The sequence below is a fragment of the Tetrao urogallus genome, assembly GCF_951394365.1.
Source record: "Tetrao urogallus genome assembly, chromosome: 6".
Classification (NCBI taxonomy): Eukaryota; Metazoa; Chordata; class Aves; order Galliformes; family Phasianidae; genus Tetrao; species Tetrao urogallus.
The window spans coordinates 6,493,961-6,513,813 of NC_136819.1; the positions used below are offsets into that span (position 1 = coordinate 6,493,961).

The 19,853-nt window shown below is 42.4% G+C and overlaps 1 protein-coding gene across 1 annotated transcript; it reads right to left on the reverse strand.

The window, feature by feature from the left end:
• Positions 1–8,619: 8,619 nt before the first annotated feature.
• On the reverse strand, positions 8,620–18,622 carry CDHR5 (cadherin related family member 5; the record flags this gene model as incomplete). Its single annotated transcript, XM_079537036.1, has 14 exons — positions 8,620–9,078; positions 9,611–9,765; positions 11,130–11,202; positions 11,474–11,590; positions 12,797–13,003; positions 13,778–13,875; positions 15,084–15,174; positions 15,429–15,605; positions 15,936–16,046; positions 16,611–16,709; positions 16,823–16,915; positions 17,267–17,317; positions 18,157–18,335; positions 18,559–18,622. 14 exons carry the CDS (start codon positions 18,620–18,622, stop codon positions 8,620–8,622), a joined length of 1,974 nt encoding a protein of 657 aa, XP_079393162.1.
• Between the last annotated feature and the right edge of the window lie 1,231 nt (positions 18,623–19,853).

Genomic DNA, 19,853 nt, shown 5'->3' on the forward strand with positions numbered 1-19,853 from the left:
TTGGCCGCCTGGCTCACCGCGCGCTGTCTGATTGGCCGACGCCCCGAGCCCGCCCTCCGGCGCCATGGGAGCTGCAGTGTTTTTGCTCTCTGCTCAGCTCTGCTGCTGAGGCTTTGCTAAAAGATTGCCCGTTTCTCCAGTTTTGACAGGAAACCTGAAAATAATTACATTGTTTTCTCTGATGGCATCCTCAAGACGTACAGCTAGCCACTAGATCCATCTTGTTGTCACAGAAAATCTCACTTTTTGAGTACTCTTGGCAATGCAATGTTTCAGCTCCTCACAGCAGTTTCAGTCTGTTCTTGTGACACAAACCAGAAGGAATGAGGGCTAAATGCTTGCCTCTCTGAGGTGAAAGCTGAGATTGTAGTAAAATCCAGCAGCTTCAGGGAACAAAGTCCTGTGTGTCCAGGCTTGTTCCTTTCTGTGTTTTATATCTGAAATATGAGGCAACTATAAGAATTGTTGGAAAGGACCTGTAAGGATCAAGACCCATCACCATCACCCTGGCTCCACAGGAGACCACCCAATTTTACATACTTATCCTACAATAAAGTATAAAATGCGTGCATGAAGATATATAAACTCAAGCCCATCACCAAGCAAAACATGATATCTTAAGTTACATCTATTCCACTTATCACACAAGTGTTTATCTGAACTTCCACAACGCCAAGATGAGAATCAGAACTGGAATCTCTGCCATCCATCACAGCAACCTCTCCGTGCCATATTTAACCTCAGTGAGGTGCTGTGTGCTATTGTGAGAGCTCTGTTAGAGTGCAACTACTTGATGTTTGAGGCTTCCAAGACTTTCATCTTAAGGGGCTTCAGGAAGGACCCATGTTGAATAACCTGTTTCCAAGTTTGAGAACAGAGTATGTTATTGAAGTTGTTTGAAGACAGAAAGGTACGGTTTGAAAAATCCCTTCAATGAAGATAAAATTGGTGGATCTTTTCTGAAGGAATAAGAAGCTCCTTCAGAGCGAAAGAGCTGAAGATGCAACATCTCCGAGGCAAATCCTGTGAAAACAGGTCTTCAGTATTTGACTGTTATCCTATATGCAAAGAGAGCAGGTCATCAGATATCTTGAATACCTTCCACACTAAACCCAGCATTGCATGTGCACTCTAATTAGTCGTGTATCAAAGTTATTTTGCTTGCTTTCAGATATCCCAAAGAAAGCTTGATGAAATCTGTGATGGTATTCAGTTCTAAACAGACAGAATGAAAACGAAATGGGTACTTCTTACTTGCACTTTTCTCCAGCAGAGGGTACTCAGAACTCAGAAGTGTCTCATCTCCCTATGCCGTTTCTGCAACACCTCCTTTCGGCTGTAATCTCAAAGCCAGCTTTACCACTGTAACACTGAAACAGCTATTTTCCCTTTGGAGATTTGTTGACAACTCTCACTACATTTTTTTACCATGTGTCAATGGTTTGTGGGCTGGTTCTGCCCGGTTCCGTGACGAGCGGGGCGGAGGGATCCGCGCCTCTGGAAAAGGGAAACAGGGGACCCCAAAATAATTAAAAATAGCGGCAACAATCTGAGGAGAAACAAACTAATTTACTAAATATAGTATCGGAATGCAAGATAACACACTATAATACAATATAATCAGAATTGAAGCTAATACATCAAATATAATGAGAGAGAGAATGTCTGAAAGGTGGATAGGCCTCTCCACAACGCTGAGGGGAGATGCGCAGTCCAGTTGAGCAGCAGGGAGACGGGAGCAGCGCCCACGACGAAGAGCAGGCGAAAAAGAGCATCAGGTAACCTTGCCAGGAGTCCTGTCTCCTCTCCCTGACCGCGAAGTCCCCTGGGGAATGTAGTTCTTCTTCTCTTCTGGGCAGGTACCCAGGACTTGAGCATTGACAGTTAAACTCCCAGTGCCCCACATGATGTTATGATGTGGAATACCGAAAGCCAAAAAATCACAAAACCATGACACCATGCAAGCCAGGGTTATACAGGAGCTAGAGAAAATTCCTTAGAATTGTTCTCTGCACAGTCATTCACCTTGGATCACAAAGTGATTCTCTAGGACATTGCATCTTATAGCACAACGCATTTTCAAAGATCTTAGAAGTGGAAAAGTTTTAGAAGACAAAAAAGAACTTATATGAGCTATATTCATAGAATCACAGAAAGGCCTGGGTTGAAGAGGACCACAATGATCAACCCCCCTGCTGTGTGCAGGGCCACCAACCAGCAGACCAGGCTGCCCAGAGCCACATCCAGCCTGGCCTTGAATGCCTGCAGGGATGGGGCATCCACAGCCTCCTTGGGCAACCTGTTCCAGTGTGTCACCACCCTCTGTGTGAAAAACTTCCTCCTAATATCTAACCTAAACCTCCCCTATTCCTACCTATTCCTCTATATTCCTACATTATATACAGTTTGTTAGTATATTTTAAATCTGAGATACATTTAGGGAATCAAGCTGTGTGAATTAATGCTTCTTTTCATAAACAAAATAATATGACAGTTTTTCACTCTTAGCTATGTGTCCCTTCGCTAATATTATTCTAAGTTTGTGATACAGCATTTTGAATGTACAAGGAAAAGGCTATGGTAAGCTGATTTAAGTTTGATGTTCTTTTTTATTTTAGTTTTTAACTCCAGCAGGTAAGAATTGAAGATTCCTAGCTCTGTGTAACTTGTTCCATAGTGGTTCGCATTTATCAGACAGATTGCCTTTGCTGATTTTTGCATCACTAAAACAGATTGTACTGTAGTCTTAAACTTTCAAAAACGTATGAATGACTTCAGAGTTTAAAGATGAGATTTTAAAGGTAATCATAGGCTTATTTTCAATCAAAAACACTTAACGTGAAACACATATGCTTCCCAGTCCTGCAAAGAAAGGATCAGTATAGAAGCCAGTCCATGCCGGCCTCAGAAAAGTTCAGACTTTACAGCCACAGTGCTCCTCATAATATTTGTATTTGAGCCTATTACATTTATTAAGAAGCTTACTGAAACACGTTTTGTCACTTTGCTTTATCTAAAGGCATGTGACTGACCCAAGCAACTTTATGAAAACATTTCTGTCACTTAGCGTATTTTTCTTTTTCATGCAAATATTTACAGATGATTGTTTTGTCTACAGTAAGGCAAAGTTAGTCAACATTCCCAGACTAAATAGACAAGAAGTCCAACCAAATTTAGTATACTCTCAGATAGACTTTAACATAAAGAAATACATTTTCTTCTTCTTTCTGTTTATTTTTTTCTTAGCTGTCTTTCTAAAAATAATGTGGGATAGAAGGCAGAAAAAATCCATTCTCTTTGGGTGTGATGGGGGAGAGAATGGCAATAGTGTGAGAACTCATGGGTTGAGATAAAGACAGTTCACTAATGAAAGCAAAAAAAGGAATTCATTCACTACTTCCCATCAAATCAAAAATATTATCAGGGAAAGTCCAAGGCAAGATAAGATCATGAGATGTAGAGGCTTTAAAAGGCAATAACTGAGAGAGGCTGAGCTCTGCCTGCTGCTAAGTTTTATTAGTTCTCTTGACAATAACAAATAACAATAACTGCCTAAAAAATCTTTACAAAACAAAGTTTTCTTTGAATAGGTACAAGCATAACTGACAGATAATAAGTACTGAGTCTGTATTTACTGATGTTAAAAGTAGAAAAGCATAAACAAAATCATGATTTAACTGGATTTGTCTAATTCGTATGTTTGAAAAATGAATCTTAGAAATGTACTTGGAATTTATTGACATTCTGTGTTCATATTAAACTGGTGGGTGAAACTTTTCACTCCTCTCATGTAAAATAATGGTGAAAAGTGGAGCTTGTGGGATTTTTGCCTTCTTTTCCTTTATTTGTCTCATCAGAGATGGACCTGATGATCCTTGTGGGTCCTTTCCAATTCGGGATATTTTAAGATTGCTGAAAAAAGTCTATGATTAGCAAAGTCTATGATTAGAGGCAAGGCACAAGCTAGCTGCTTTGACTGAGAACTGTTACTCTCTGCCTATATTTTGCATTTAAAACTGGAATTTAACATCTGGAAGACCCACATCTCATCTCCTCCCCTCCCTGGTAATTGTGTTAAAGACCACTTGGAGTCACAAGTCATGTATATTTTGGGATAGAAAATGGCCAGTAAGGAGGCAAAAGAGATCCAGAGAGAAGGGTTTTAAGTAGCTAGGAAAGACCTGATAATAACAAAGTAGGGCCAGGTTCTCTTGAATTTCTTACTCTCAAGGCCAGCATCCTTTCCATGCAAAGGAGACACTTCTCCACATTGAATCCCAAAGGCTGCACACAGCTCCAATGAGCACTCCTCTCCAAATAACCAGTGGGACTGCTCAGCCTTGGTAGGTCCATAACCAGCCACTGCAGAGGCCCACAGTGCATTTCCCTTCGGCCATGGCATCCCTCATCCCACACCCCTTGGATTCAGAAAGAAGGCCTTCAGGAGACCTCGTAACTATTCACATCTCACAGAACTTAGCATGGTACAAACAGATGACCCGTAGAGAACTCGTCTTTGGCCAGCTTCCCAGGAGAAGTTTTTTCCAGGGCAACCAAACACACAAGAAATATGGGACTGCTTCTTAAATGAAATCTGATATCTCACCCAAAAGGAATGAGCGAGTGAAAAATGATTGAAAGTGTTCTGAACTTTGTATGTCAAATCAGTGCCGAAGCAAAGGACAGATTTTCTTTTGCTTTTTTATTGTGAACGTATACTATGTTATCAGTGAGGCTGCGATCTTTTGCAACATAATTAGAAGGGTGAACTATGGGTCTCTGAGCCCAATCTGTTCCATGATATGTGGGACTGTTATCCAAAGAGAAGAATTTCAAGGGAAAGCTTCGTGCTCACAATATATCTCAATTCACTGTATGACTGAAGGAATGACCAAGCAGAGGTAGGAGCCAGCAGAAGCACCTTCTCTTTCAGCTTTCTAATTCAAGCTGTGCAGAATTAAAGACAGATACCTTTGCTCTCCACGTGATGTGGCATTATTTGATCACACCTTTTTCCTTTTGAGTTCTATTGTAATTTGTCTTAATGAAAACACTGAGCTCTGGGTTTTTCCAGAATGAACGTTTCAGGATAAAAGAATATGAACATAAGAGCTTGCATAGGGACAGACTGAGCAGCTTGGGCTGCAGAGAAACAAAGTGCCTACAGGGAGCATCACAGGTGAGCGGCAAAATTAAGGGATTTCAATTGTGTGTCAAGTTTAGGAAAGTGAAAATACCAATGGATTGCAAAGGTGCCCAGATTCAAGCTGCATGTCAATACATATGGCCAAAAGCATGAGAAACACACCAATGGGGGAAAGCAAAGCATCAACAGACGAGAACAGATTGCAAATTGATGGGACTCATCAGTGTGCCAATGCATATGTCCAAAAGTGAAACAGCACAGCAGGAGAGGGCAGACAGAGTACAAATATTGTGCCAGCAGAAAGGATTGGATCACGTATGGCACAGCAAAGGGGAAGAATGAAACAGCTACGCTGTGTCAGTCACCAGGAACTACATACTGCTGGAAAACATTCAGGAGGACAGTTCACAAGTAAACAGTCTCAAAATATAAAAGTGAAAGCAAAGTTATGTCGCCAGTAACCCCAAAGCCAGCAAAATGCTGAAGGAAATGAGAAGGGAAACAGTGACCACTTGCATGGAGAGTGCTAGGAAAATACCTTGGTGTACCGGTGTGAGGAGTAAGAGAGAAGAGATCCTTCCCATGGGCATGTTCAGGAAGGACATTTTCTTTAGGGGACCTGCTGCCTCCCATAGCACACACTCCGCTGAAGATTAGTGCTAAAACTTGGGGGGAACAGGTGAATAACAATGACAGAGGCCACCAGCCCATCTCTGGTGCCCATTGCTGCATGTCCAACCACGCACATAGATGGAGGAACATCTCTGCCTGCCGAGAATTTGCAGTCCTGGGTTGAGCAGCTTTGAGAGAGGTACTTCTGTGCTAGTGCAGTTAAAGGGCAGCTGATCCAGGGTAGATGGCATGTGTTCCTCCATGCATCACCATGGTGGTGGTGTCAGTTCACCATGCTACAATAGCTACCAGGCCAGCATTCACTGGCTGTGCATATTTAAGTCCACCAGGGCAAGTTTGGGCCTGGCCCATGTTCCTTGCTTTTCAGTATTACACATTTGCGCGTCAGCATTTCTCCCAGAAATGTTTTTCCTCATTTGTTAAAGGCAGACACAACCTGGCAATCAGCACTGCTTCTCAATGTCAGTCAGTCACTTATCAGGTCATTATGCCTTGAAATAATTCAAGATTTCTCAATAGTGCACTGAGGAAGGAACAGCCAACTGTAACCCACATAGCAGAACTGTGAATAACAACAGATGAGTTCTGGTAAGTACTGGTCCCAGTTGTGAGGGCAGAAGAGATTATAAACACCAGGTTGTTTTTATCTGCACTTTGCTCCCTCTCACAAATCTCTTCTACCCTTTGCAATCTCTTCCCATACCCACGAGTGTTAGAAAACACAGTGCTATGCCTGTTTCCTTTGCCTATCTGATGGTGAGAACTTGCTGTTTTAAGAGTGCAATAGCCACTTAGTTCAGTTTTCTGCTTGCCTTCCACAAAGGTCATCCCTTTTCCATGTAGGCCAGATTATGTCAACTACTGATGTGGGACACCACCCTGTGCTATGAAAATCACAGCCACTGAGACATTTTGCTCCAAACTTGCTTCTTAAACACCAGTTCTTGGGGCACTGCAAGCTGGTGGTTCATTTTTGGACCCTGAGACAGATTAAGTGACAAAAGCAAAGGCCCGAAAGGGAGTCACAGCAGAAACGCTCTGTTTTCACCCACCTGTTATCAATCTTTCCAAGTGTAGCAACAGCCTTGAGGACAGGCTTAGCTCTACCCTTACTCTTGGTGATGGCTGGATGTGATGGGCTAGCAATTAGCAATTACTGGGGAATTCTCACAGCCCCATAGAAACTATTCGCTGGAGATAACCTGAAGCTACCAGAGGAACTATGCTTGCAAGGTAAATATAAGGCACTCTCCCCACCCTCTGTTATCAGACAAACAACAGTATTTCTGGGCAAATAACTTTATTGCAGTAAGGAGAAAGCCTTCCCATATTTCAGTCTCTACCTTGAGCGAAAGTGCACTTCCTGAAGTCCACATAGCAGGGCTTCTCTTTTCAGAGAAACCCTGGCAGAGCTGAGCACTAGCAACAGCAAGATGGGGAAATGTACAGAAAAAAAAGAAGAAAAAAAAAAAAAGTGGAAACGAAGAGGATGAAAGCCTGCTGGGAACTGATTGTCTTATGTTTTGGGGTAGACAAGAAGCCCAGCAGTTGTGTTTTGGTTTCCCTCTCACGGGTTTATCTGGAGTAATGACAGTGTTGCGGAGAATAGCCCATAGGTCACAGGCAGGATTATTTATTGTTTCTTTCCGTGTTCTCAGTGGACCACCTCTGCTTTTGAGCTGCAGCTTGGCTCTAGGTAAAGCCTGAAAGATGGCATTTTACCATCAAAAGAGCCTGCTGGGCTCATTGTGAATGGAAAAAAATGGGGATGCAAAGAGGTTTTCATCTACACTAAGTGAGGTGTGTGGAGGACTGCTGACCTCCACTTTCAGCAGCAATGATAAAAGGAACACCTTGAGTCCTGTTGGACAGGGGAAACAATGTGCTGATCCACATCTAGCACTTTGGAATGGCATCTTTTCCTTTTTGGAAATACACCTTTGGAATGACATCTTTTGCTTTTTGGAAATACACCTGACATTCTGTAGACAGGCTATGGCAGGAGCTCTTTGCGTTGACACATAGGATACAGCCAAGGAAGGACCCACAATTAATGGTTTGTGACAAAGAATAATGAATGACAGATTCTTTCAGTAAAGAATATGTTATCAGTCCTTGATTATCAGCAGCAGAGGAAACAGCATCTCCCAATCATCTGAATGTTCATTTTCTGGCAGAAAGGAGACCTACAGTGGTGTCCCTAGTGAGTCATGCTAGCTGCTCCTGCTGGGATGCAGAGAGCAGAGCCAGGTCCTGAAGTCATGGGAGCAACAGCAGGGTTGGAGTGACTTGCATTGGCTAATGTCTTGCAGCTGACGTCAACATGCAACACCTAAAGGGAACAGCTGAGCAGTCAGTGCTGGCTCATTTACCCACCAAGAGGAGATGAAAGCACTGGATCATACAACTAAGTTGCTACCATGAACTGAGATAAATGCTTCAAAGTCAGTTCAGCTACATCTCCCATATACCTATCAGCTTGGGAAATGTGATGTAGGGGACCCTAGGACAAATAGGAAGAAGGATGGGACGTGTTTTCCCCATACAAAATCCCAAGCCATATTTCAAGGTCTTACTAGAAGTTTGAATTAGTTATAATCCCTTCTGGTTTTAATCTCTGCATGCAGGACAGTCAACTTTGTCCTCCTGCATTTCAGTTTTGCCCTGAGCAGAAAGGTGGGCTCTGTCTCACCCAAGCAATGACATTTCTCCATTTTGGTGAGGGGATAGTTGCAGACCTAGTTCCATTATGCATCGCTGTCATCTCTGGTAGACATGTTGACTGACACTTCTGCAGCTTGGAATGATGAGCTGTCTGAGGCAAGGAACACTCCCAGATCTCAGTGGTGGTCATCCTTGTAATCTTCTTCCTCCTTCTCATTCTCCCGCAGATCTTGGTCACTGTCATCATCATAATCTGCTGCACTGTCATTAATCACTTCAACATTCTCTCCACTTGGATCCACATCGGTCTTAAACCACACAGCTTTGTATCCTGGGTCCCCTTCATTCCTGTCTGTTTTGAGGATAGATTTCACTTCTTTTTCATGTTTAGTGTCCTCTTCCACCTTTTCCTCTTCCTCTTCTTCTTCTTCTTCCACCTTCTGGTCAGAAATGATGGTGAAAGCTGGGGAAGTCTGTGGAAGTCCATGAATTTCTTGTTCACTAGAAGGTGTCAAGAAAAGTGATGGCTGCTGTATCTCGGTTACTGTGCTTTCCTGCTTGTTGGCACTCAGATCAGGATGTTCGTCTTGCCTGTAAGCTTGGTTGTCGTAGCTTCCAGGGAAATCCTTGGAGAACTACAGGAGAAGAGACACCTTGTGAGTGTAGTGAAAGGAAAAGAAATTGGCTGGAGGAGTGTGGCTGAAGTGACTTGGCTGGATTTTGCCCAGTATAAACCAGCAAGACTATTGGTAGTTGTGGAGATATATTCACTTTCTGCACTGAGAGAAAAAAAAAAAACTTTCACAAGGGATAATTTCCCACAACTTGGAATGCTATTACACCTTCCTTCCAAGGCATGCTCCTTACAGCTGCAAACAAGTCAGTTTTCCTTTCAGGGGAGTTGAGATTCTTCATCCTAAGGCAGAGATCATCATCCAGTCTGACAACCTGAGCCCTGAGCATAGAAGCTATGAGGCTGCCAAAGACCTGAGGAGCTAGAGATGAATCAGTGCATAAAATCACTGAATACCCTGAGTTGGAAGGGGCCCACAAGGATCATCACTTTCACACATATGTGTAATATTTGGAAAGCCCATCCATACTTGAAATCCTCCTCGGGTCCCTAACAACATCTAAACAGGGGCCAGGTACAAAGAAGGTACTTACTTTTTTATTAATCAGGAACTTGACTGTGTTTCCATATTGTTTATATATCATCACTCCAAGGAAGACTAAGGCAATTAATAGCAACGCAGCTAAGATACCACCTAAGATACCCATATCCTGTGCAGTGTGTATTTTATCAGAGGCAGAGGTTTCAGCTACAAGAAAAAAAAAAGAAGAAAAGAAAAAAAAAACCAAACAGTGTTATGAGGTCTAGCAGTGTCAACCAACTTTTTTTTACCACAATGCTTCCCTTTGGGGAAAAATCCAAACACTTTTTGAAGGGCAGAGAAGCATCTTGTGCTGCAGAATGTGGCAGTGGGATATTTAATGAGATCTAAGGCCATTCAGTAGCTGCCCAAGAAGAACAGGTTTTTTGTAAGAATATTATAACTTGTGTGCAGTTATAAGAAATGGAAAAAGCACCCATTTACAAGTATACGATGTTTACACACAATTTAAATAAGCAAATATGTGCACAACCGTGTTAGACAAACAGAATTAGAACTAGGTAGATCCTGTCTGTTCCCACTTCGTGCATTTCCACTAGCAAGCAAAACTAAGATACATTTGGACACGTGTCTGTGAAAATGTAAAGCTTTCTTTAATGTGAAACTTCACCTTTGGCAGTGATGGGCATATAAATATAGAAACAAAATATAGAAAAGGAATAAGGCTGTGCTTCTTGGAAGGAGAACGACTGACTCTGATGTCAATATGAACAACCAGGTCAGGTCTGACTTCTTTATATTTTACCAGTAGGAAGTACAGTAGTGTATCCTTCTTATGCTGAAGGCAAAGATACGAACAGCCATGAGAAAGAAAGAGATCACGTCATGAGGGAGTTTTGCTACATTTCTTCTTGCAGTTTCCTTCTTAAAGCTGATTCCAGTTTCTAAATTAGAGCTGTCAGGCTCTTTTGGAACTGGGCAAAGTCCCTTTTCTTTCCAAGAGAAGAAAAGTAGTCACAGAGATCCTTAAGACCTTTAATTTCTCTCACTGGGCAGAGTGATTCTAACAGGAAAAATTGGTAGGAGTAGTTTATGCTTTCAGCCTCTGGTCAGCATAAGTATGTTTGTATGGAGATCATCCACATTACAGTGCTGATACAGTAACTTCTACAGGGTTAAGCTTTGCTTGTAGTTGTCATTGGGTTTCTTTCTTTAAGATCTCCAGCTTCATTTTGTAATGTAAATTAATCTCTTTAAAGTTTAATGATTAATGAAACACAGCATTTTCCTCCTACTGGCCTGTTTATGACAATGGACTTTGAGTACTCTCTCTGCATTTGATTGCACTCTCAGTTTATCATTAATAAGCTGTTGAGGGTTTAAAACGTCAGTGAATTTTTAATTCTTAATCATGTCTCCTAGGGAGACACAGCCCACAGACCTGATGTGGAGCTCCACCACACTCAGCTCCTTCTTCCTTCTGTGCTGTGCCTCCATTGAAGCTAGCTCAGCTTGGTGGGATAACTCAGTCTGAGGTCAGTGAACCAGAATACAAAAGATACCCAATCTACCTTTGGCAGCGGTGATCTCCACTGTTACTACAGTGCTTCCCTCCTGTAGACTCACTGTATCTTTTGCAACAGCCTGCGTGGGGGAAAAAAAATAGCTTGTCTCCAATGATATCTTCCACAGGAGGATAAAAGAAAAGATTTTACAGCTAGTGCCAGATACAGCCTGTATCATGCAGAGTGCATTAACCATCACTTCATCTCCCTCCATCCCTATATATTTGTGATACAAATGGCTGGGGCAAAGATTGGCCTTTATCTAATGACATCCCATCCTTGTTACTCCTTTCTTGTTACTCTCCCTTCTTTCCACAGTCCTGGCCAAGGTCATAAAGAAAGTTGCTTACCTCCATGATTGCAGTCTCCGGTGAGTGCAGCATCACATTAGTCAGGATAAGTCCATCTTTGGTTGCGATGAAATTGGTGTTGTTCCTTATGTAGTACTCAATGTTTGGGTTGACTTTCTGAAAAACCAGAAGAGTGAATGATGAAACCTCGCTGTGTTTTGTGTGCATGTTTGTAAGCCTCTGTTAGCAGGACTTGTCAAATGTGCCTTCAGTATAAGCAGATGTACAGAATAGGAAATAATTCTATCGTAAGAAGGTAAGAATGTATCCTAAAAGTTTTGCGTCCAAAAAACATCCCAGGACTCAACCAGCTTGTGTTGGTGTCATTAATATTTCCACAAACAAAACACATCTGTGCAAGGGATCTTCTAATTTTCATAGAATCATAGTAGCATTGAGGGAGGAAAAGATCAAGTCCAAACACCAGTACGTTGCCACTGTGCACACTAAACCATGTCCCTCAGTGCCACACTCCACAGTTCTTTGACATCTCCAGGGACAGTGACTCTATCACTTCCCTAGGCAACTTGTTTCAATTCTTCATCACTGTTTCTGAGAAGAATCTTTTCCTAATATCCAACCTGAACCACCCCTAGTGCAACTTGAGGCCACTACCTCTTTTCCTAGATGAGAAAATTGATTAGTTCTGTCTTCAACAGGGATGCAAAGGGGCATGTAAATGAAGGACAATCCTTTTTCTGAGGTCTGCGCTATTATTTCCTTTGTCTCTAAAACTATCACACTTTTCTGTGTTTAACAGGGAAGAAGAGAACGGCTGGTCGGTTAATCTCTTCCCCTTCCCTTTTTCTAATATTTTTTTCTAGGAATGGCTCCTTCAAAATGAATCATTACAGGGAGAAGGTTTAATATTTCTAGCTCGAGACTGCAAGACCTTGCTAATTTGCTCTCTGCAGACTGTCTCCTCTTCCCAGACTGGTCCGCAAGTAACTACCCTTGACCTGGCTAAGAGAAGACCCCTCTGAATGGGATCCTGCCTTTCTATCTCTTCTCAGAAGCTCAGATTTGGACCTGTTCACAGTATTGGCTAATTCTGATCTTATCAAGCATTTTGTTTTGCAGTAAATCAGCTCACCTACCTAAATCTAAGTGGGACTTGTTCTTGGAGGAAAGGAGTCCAGCAGCTTCTCCAGATTAGACCATACCACAAATGGTACTAATCTATGTAGAATTTACAGATAAATATATGGGACACTAAAGAAAACAGTGTGTTTGTCTTTCCCCACCACTTCCTCCCCATGTTTGCTTATCCCGCTTTAAGGTCGAAGCAGTGATGAAGAATTCAGTGCATTTTCTATTTCTTACATCAGGGAAATCATCATCCAGTGCTGCTATCATCAGGGGGCTTGAAGAATCACCAGCTTGGAAGACAAAACTTTTTGGGTCCAGACCAACAGACACTGTCCCTGCATAGATTCCGGACTCAAAGCGTGGTGCATGGTCACTTTTATTGACGACCTGAATTTCTACATTGGCTATGGAGTATTTCTGTTTGTTGTTGACTTGAGTGGCCTGGGGAGAAAGAGAGAGACATTCCTTTTAGTGATGAGACATAAAAAGGATAGGCTTGATACAAAACCTGCTCCAACCCATAAGCTTTCTTTCCATGATTTGCAGTGAACTTTGAGCCACAGGAGGGGAACCTTATGGCTTGTGGTCCTTGTAGTTAAGCTTGCTTCCACTGTTGGCTGTCCACACAGTCTTGGTCTAGTCCTAACATCTGGACGCGGCTCTCCATAAGGTCAGCTCTGGACAAATTACCATGCTCCAGAGCAAAGCATTGGGATTCCAGCACCAGCAGGCAAAGTCTGCTCTACTTCATGAGGGATTTGGTCAGTTCAGTTACTTAGAGTCCACACTTCCTGGGTATATATGTGCAGGAGTGCTTTTCAGCTTCTTTCCTGAGGAGTTTAACCAAAAGAGGAGCTTGTTTTTAGGAGTGAATGACATTAACTGTTGTGACACAAGCTCCAGTCCTGTCTACAGAAAGCTTTCTACTCATCCATGCTTTGAACTCAGCAGGATGTCCTCACTCAGTTAACTTGCTTTAAAAATACTACACAATCATAAGAGAAAAGGCCTTGACTCCTGCAAAAGATTTACATGAAAACTGATATGAGATACTGATCAACTACTAGGTCTAAAGGCTTTCCAAAAAAGAAGAAAAAAAAGGATGTGAAAAAGTTAGCTTTCGTTATTAATGTGATCAATTCCTGACACGACAAGATCCCTGCTTCCTAGAAAGCCAGCTATACTGGATTTCTGCTACAGTGTCATCAGACTTACCATCACCTGTAATAGGTATGAATTTGCAGAAGTTGCTACTTTGTTCATAGTTAGATTTCCTGTGTCTGCATCCACTGAGAATACGTTATCTGCATTCCCTGAAGAAACAGAAAGACCATTCAAACATGGGATACTTTCATAAAGTGACCTGGAGCTCATGGCTCCTCTTGGTGACAGCTAAGAACTGAGGCTACAAAAAGCTAAGCTAAGAGAGCAGTTGAGTGGGGTTTCACCTTGAATAGCTCTAGGCATCTAGCGGGCAGGCATCTCCACTCAGCCTTGTTACCTATCTGACTAATTGTGGATATGGTCATTATGAGTTGCATTCTTCTCTGGAAGCACTTATTTTTCTCTGCTGAGTACAAAAGGAGCCTAGACACAGAAGCCTTCTTGCACTGATATAGAGGTAAAAATCAGCCTCATATATCACTGCTCTCTGTCTGAATCATAAAACCGTCTATGCTGGATGTACAGTAAGATATAAGTATCATTTTTGCTTGTGTTCCTTACTCTTAGATGCTATAGGCTGTATTTAGACAAGATCTCCCTTATTGGGTTCCCACTGACTGTGGGAAGCTGAGGCCACACTACATCCAAAATGGAATCTGAGGTTCAATGATGTCTTCACTATCAGAAAGATAGTCACGGATGTGGGACTATGTGGAATAAAAAAAGTCATCACTCTTCCTGATCTGTATGATCTGCCTTTGCCTTGGTGGTTAATCTAGAAGCCACTGTCACAAAAAATAAATAAATAAATAAAAATAGTCTTTTGAATGTAATGGATGGCCAAGTGGCCCAGCCAATGATTGGGCAATCATTTCACTGTATTCAAGTAACCTTTTTAAAATCAAGGATAAAACAAGGCAGATTAGACTGTGGTAAATGAACAGAGGAATAAGAGCATGAAATGATGAATGAAAATTATGCCGAGGATGTGGGAGTTTTTAGGTTCAGCTCAAAGACTGCATGAGAGTGGTGTGACCAGACTGGCAAAGTCAAGTCTAAAAGCTTAAAAATGAAACATGGCTCACTACCCAAAAGTGAGGGGAAGTCCTTCTGAATCAGAATTTGTGAAGCTTGTTTTATGGGCCGGAAGTTTTCTTCATTTTCCTCTCTGTACAGTCTGTTTCTTCTACTTAATCCACAATGTTCTGTGCATTTAATTATTTTTCTGTGTCAGAAACAGAGGGGTAAATCTGCAGGCCCTTAACTCTCATGTGCTGCCAAGGGTATGTCCTCTTGGCAACTAATGTAGGAGATATAAGAGTAATGCAGTTTGGAGAAGGTGACAAATTCCACTCACCACCAACAATACTGTACACAATTTTTTCATTTAAAATGTAGTCAGGATCGATAGCATAGATGGGCCCTGGCTCCAAGGTGAGTGGTTCAGTCTGCAATGGAAAGGCAAAGTATTACATAATATGCTACAACACCAAGAGCTATCCAGTGCTCTTCCATCCCAGCATGGCTCTGCTGGTTTTACCCGAGCAGAATCAGATTAATTGCTGGGGACGGAGGGAGGGAAGGAAAACTTTCACTTTCCAGGGTGATGAAGACTGCGTTTATGCCTGGAGATCAGCACAAGCTCATGACAATGATTAGGTGCTAATAGCATGAGGGATACCATTTTATCATGCCTTCTTACCGACATCTCGGACATATTGACTCTGCCAGTATAGGTGCTGCTGATGCAAATGCTTCTTTCCGTGTCAATGAAGGTGCAGGGTAGGAACCAGGGAGGTCTGGTGTCAGCTTGCTCAATAATTATGTTAATTGTTGCAGTAGCTGTATGAATGATTCCGTTCGTGCCCTCAATATTGTCCTGTACCCAAAAGCAAATTGTATTTGTAAGATGCAGTTTTATTGCCTGAAGATCCCACCTGGAAAACCAGTGGCCCAAGGTCCCCTAGCTGTTCTAACTCCATTCTGTCTGAGGTGTATGAACTCATGAAATTAGCTCAGTCAATCATCTGCTGACATTCTGCTGATAAAGGTGGGCTGAATGCAGGTCTGGTAGCAGCACTGCAGTCACATGTGATTATGGAGGTGGAAGGCTGCTCCAAACCCACTGCCCTCACTATCTACCCTCCTTCCTGCCATCTGAGAGACCTCTCATTCAGACTTACCCAAAATATGCTCCAAAATAACTTACCATTGCATACAAGAGCAATGTTGCGAAGTTAAATTTGTCATAATTCAACGCTTTTTGTAAATAGATTTCAGGGTTATTGACTCCTTTTATGGCAAAATAATCGTTGGTGTTCTGTGGGGGGAAGAAATGGAAAAGCTCTACTAGCAGTTGTCATCAAAGATAGGTTTAAAAATGCTGCCTCTGGATTTAAACCAAGAAGAAAATGAAGTCTGCCTTTGTCTTTGATAAAAACTTCTGAAATCTTGGGCAGATCATGCTATCCCCACTTCGCATTGGCTCTGTAGACAAACAAGATAACAACAGCAACTTTCTCTCTCTGACTCAGTGCATTTCTGAGCTCCATGAAGTTCGAAGATCTCTGCTGATCTGTTTACAGACCATCCCATTGTGACTTCCCTGAATCCCATGACTCAAAATGTCTTAGATGAGAGTTTGAGCTGTACTGTGTGATAAAACCATAAACAAGAAAATTTCAGTATCAGCAATATCAATTGCAATGTTCTGCTAACCAGACCAACACTTGGTTCTTGCAGAAGGCATACCTCTCCGAGAAGATGCTGGAGAACCAGATGCCATACAGCAATCCTCTAGTCTCAGAGCTGGGGCTCATCTGAATCAAACACAAGGACTTTTTCAGAGCTACACTTTTTTCTCCCAAAGAAGAAAGATGCTTACCTGCACTGTCGAATTGAGTTTATAGTAGATTATGTCCAAGTCAGCATCACTAGCACTTACATCTTCACGGGCTACAATGGTTGCATTCACTTTTGTGTCCTGAAACAAAGTTGTTGTGGTTATTCTCTCTGTGAAATTGGCTGAAGACATCTCCCTGGTAGAAATCCCTTAGTCCCACAGCACTTGGTAACACATTTCTGTGAAATCCTTACCTCAGGTATAACTCTGGTGAGGTTGGTTTCCGGAAACACTGGGCTGTTATCATTCAGATTGAGAATGGTCACAGTAATTGTCAGGCTGTAACTCTGCAGATGGAGTAAAGCGAGAGAATCAAAGAGAAAAAAAGAGACTTAGGGGTTGCTAACAGATTACCAAGCGGTAGAGGGGATGGTGTAAGGAGCACACTTGGGTGGGTGCTGTATGGGGCTGTGTTCAAGGGACATTTGGACACTGTGTTGAGGGCTGGATGATCTTTTCCAGCCTTTTCCAACCTTGGTGATTCTATGATTCTATGATTTACAGACAACCCACTATGTGGGGGGTTTGCAATTTGTTCCCATCCCTGCCATTCGCAGAGCCACTAGAACGAGATGAGGGATGCACATGCTTCCCTGTGCTGCCTTATAACAGAACTGAGTGTTTGGAAGAGCACTCACCTCCCCAGCATTGTTGTCACAAGTCAGGATCACTAACAGCACAGTGTCAGTCTGCATGCAAAAAAAAAAAACATTTAGAAATACACCAACTCTTTCTGAATCAGTAATGCTGCTGGGCTTTATCTTGTTTTCAGACATATCTAACTATTCCCTTCTTTCTTTTACAGCCATTCATCAACACTGGGCTCTTTTTTATACTGGAGTCAAAGCTGACTGATCAAGAGCTTCTTTGTGATCCCTGTAACATGGCAGAAGAGCTAATTAACTATTTTCTCCTACTTTAGGTAAGTTCAAACAGAGATTTCTTTTTAAATTGAATGAAACAGAAATGTGCCGTGCAGCAAGTACAGCATCGCCTGCAGGGTGTTACCTTTGCCTGCTATTCTTTACTCAAATGTGGGTTTTTACTTTGTTGGAAAGGCATCTTAAGGACAATTGTGGCTGCATACAGAACTCGGCAGGGAGGTAGAATGGTTTAGCAGCATCCTAACTAAACACACTGAGCTTTTACGCTGCCTTTATGCACATCACCTCACTGCTCAGAACTGTATTTCGAAACTGGCAAACAGGGATCCTTTCACATGAGTCCTGGGAAGCTCTGAACACTGCCGTTGTCACCCTTCTGGTTTAAAACCTTCTGCTTGCTTTTATTCTTACAGATTTATTGAAAGAAAGTTGCAACAAGCATATCATGCAACCACCCCTCATCCACGTCCTCTGCCTGTGTAAGGGCTGATCTTCCATCTGAAATACGCTTATTTTTCAAAGGTATTGCCTTTATGCTTTAGACTTGGGCTACAAATTCCTGAAAGACCAAGATCTCAGGCTGAAACCCACTGCATCCCAGCATTACCCAACTCATCCTTACAGTCTGCCCGCTGAAGGCTTACCTCATAGTCCACGCTTTTGCTCAGCTGCAGCTCGAACTCCTGGATGACAAAATAATTGCCATCTGGAGAGCTAGGATCGATAGTTACAGTGAAACCTGGTTCCACAGAGATATTGGCCACAACTTGTCCAGGATTGTTATTTTCAGGAACACTCGGATTGCTGTCGGAGACAGAACATCCTGGGGAAAAAAAAACCCCACACAAATGAATTACGAAATTGCCTGCAATCCATGTTGTGTTAGAATTAGATAGAACTGAGATCCCTCTGGTTACCTTTGGAGAGAAAGCCCTTGAACAAAGTTGTCCTAGAGTAAGACTCTAAAAATCATTTGCTGGCTGCAGTGGAGCAGCCTGGTGCCAAGGAGATTATTCTTCTGTCGTCACAGACCTCCAACAACTTACCTTGTGCTGTTACAGAGAGCGGCAGAAAGAGCACAGAAGCCAGGAGCCAGTGAGAAACACCCATGGTGAGCTGCAGTGTCGAAGAAATCCCTGTTTCTAATCAAGCTGATTGTCTTCTCTCCCTTTTTCACAGTACTTTCCGCATTCACTGCTTCAGGAAGGCAGAAAAACATTGGGTGACAGAGAGCGCTGCTGCACTTCAACCTTTGCCTCATCATCTCATTGGATGACTTTTAAGACATTTGCTGGCACAGAACATGATAACGCATGAATTCCATTTTCTGCTTTGTTTCTGGGCCTTTTCTCCCTTCAAATCTCTTTAGCAATGAGGGAATATTTGGAGCACTTTTACAGGGTGGGTTTTCCTGCTTGTTCTCTATCTTGGTTCAGCTGTATCCAGAAGGCTTTATCTCTTCCTCTCTCAGAACTACAAGCTGAAATGTTTGAGGATATTTAGCCTTGGGGAGCTTGTCCTGTCCATTTCTCCTTTCCAAGCGCCGTGTCAAGACCTGGTGGGACACAGGTGAATGCTCCTTAACAAGAATTTTGGCAGTACTGCAGTAAATCTTTTTAGAGGATGGTTGGAGAAGACAAAAGTCTGGAGTGATTTAAGTAAATAAGTGCATAGAGGGCCTCCCATCACTTGCTCAGAGAGTCTGTTTTTATTGTGAAGTCAAAAAGAAGGTTGGAAGATAAGCATGGTGCCATGCAGAGGACTCCAGGCTCTGCTTTACTGCCCTGTTGCACCATCATTTACGTAAGCTGGACTTTGGCCAAACCTTTATAACCTTAATTTTCCTATATCTGAATGGAGAGAAATAACCACCATCTTTCTGTTTTAAGTCACTGCATAGAGCACGGCCAGATAGTGTTGTGGGGAAGGGAGCCTTTGTTGCCACATAAATGACATTCCTGTGCTTTGATCTGTCTCTTCAAGGCAAAGTCTAATTTCTTTACAGTAAGTCTTTTCTCAGAGGAAGGTGACTTAATGCCAGTCTGGTTTATCTACAAGGCTGTTTCTTTCCTAATTGTTTTGTTTATGTTCCCAGCTGCTGGCGTGAGCGTTGTCAGTGCTTCCTCCTGTGATGATGTGCACTGCAGCCTTACAGGAGGAATGGCTTTCCTCATACCTGGAGTCTACCATTTTCTGAGAAAGAATCTGAGAGAGTAGAGGTCCTGGTGTTCATCAGACAGAAAGTGGGAAATGGTGTGCTGGATACTGTGTGTATCAGTATTAAAAGCACCTACTGACAGAAGACCTCACGTTCAGGGCAAAGGTAGGGCAAAATGAGGCA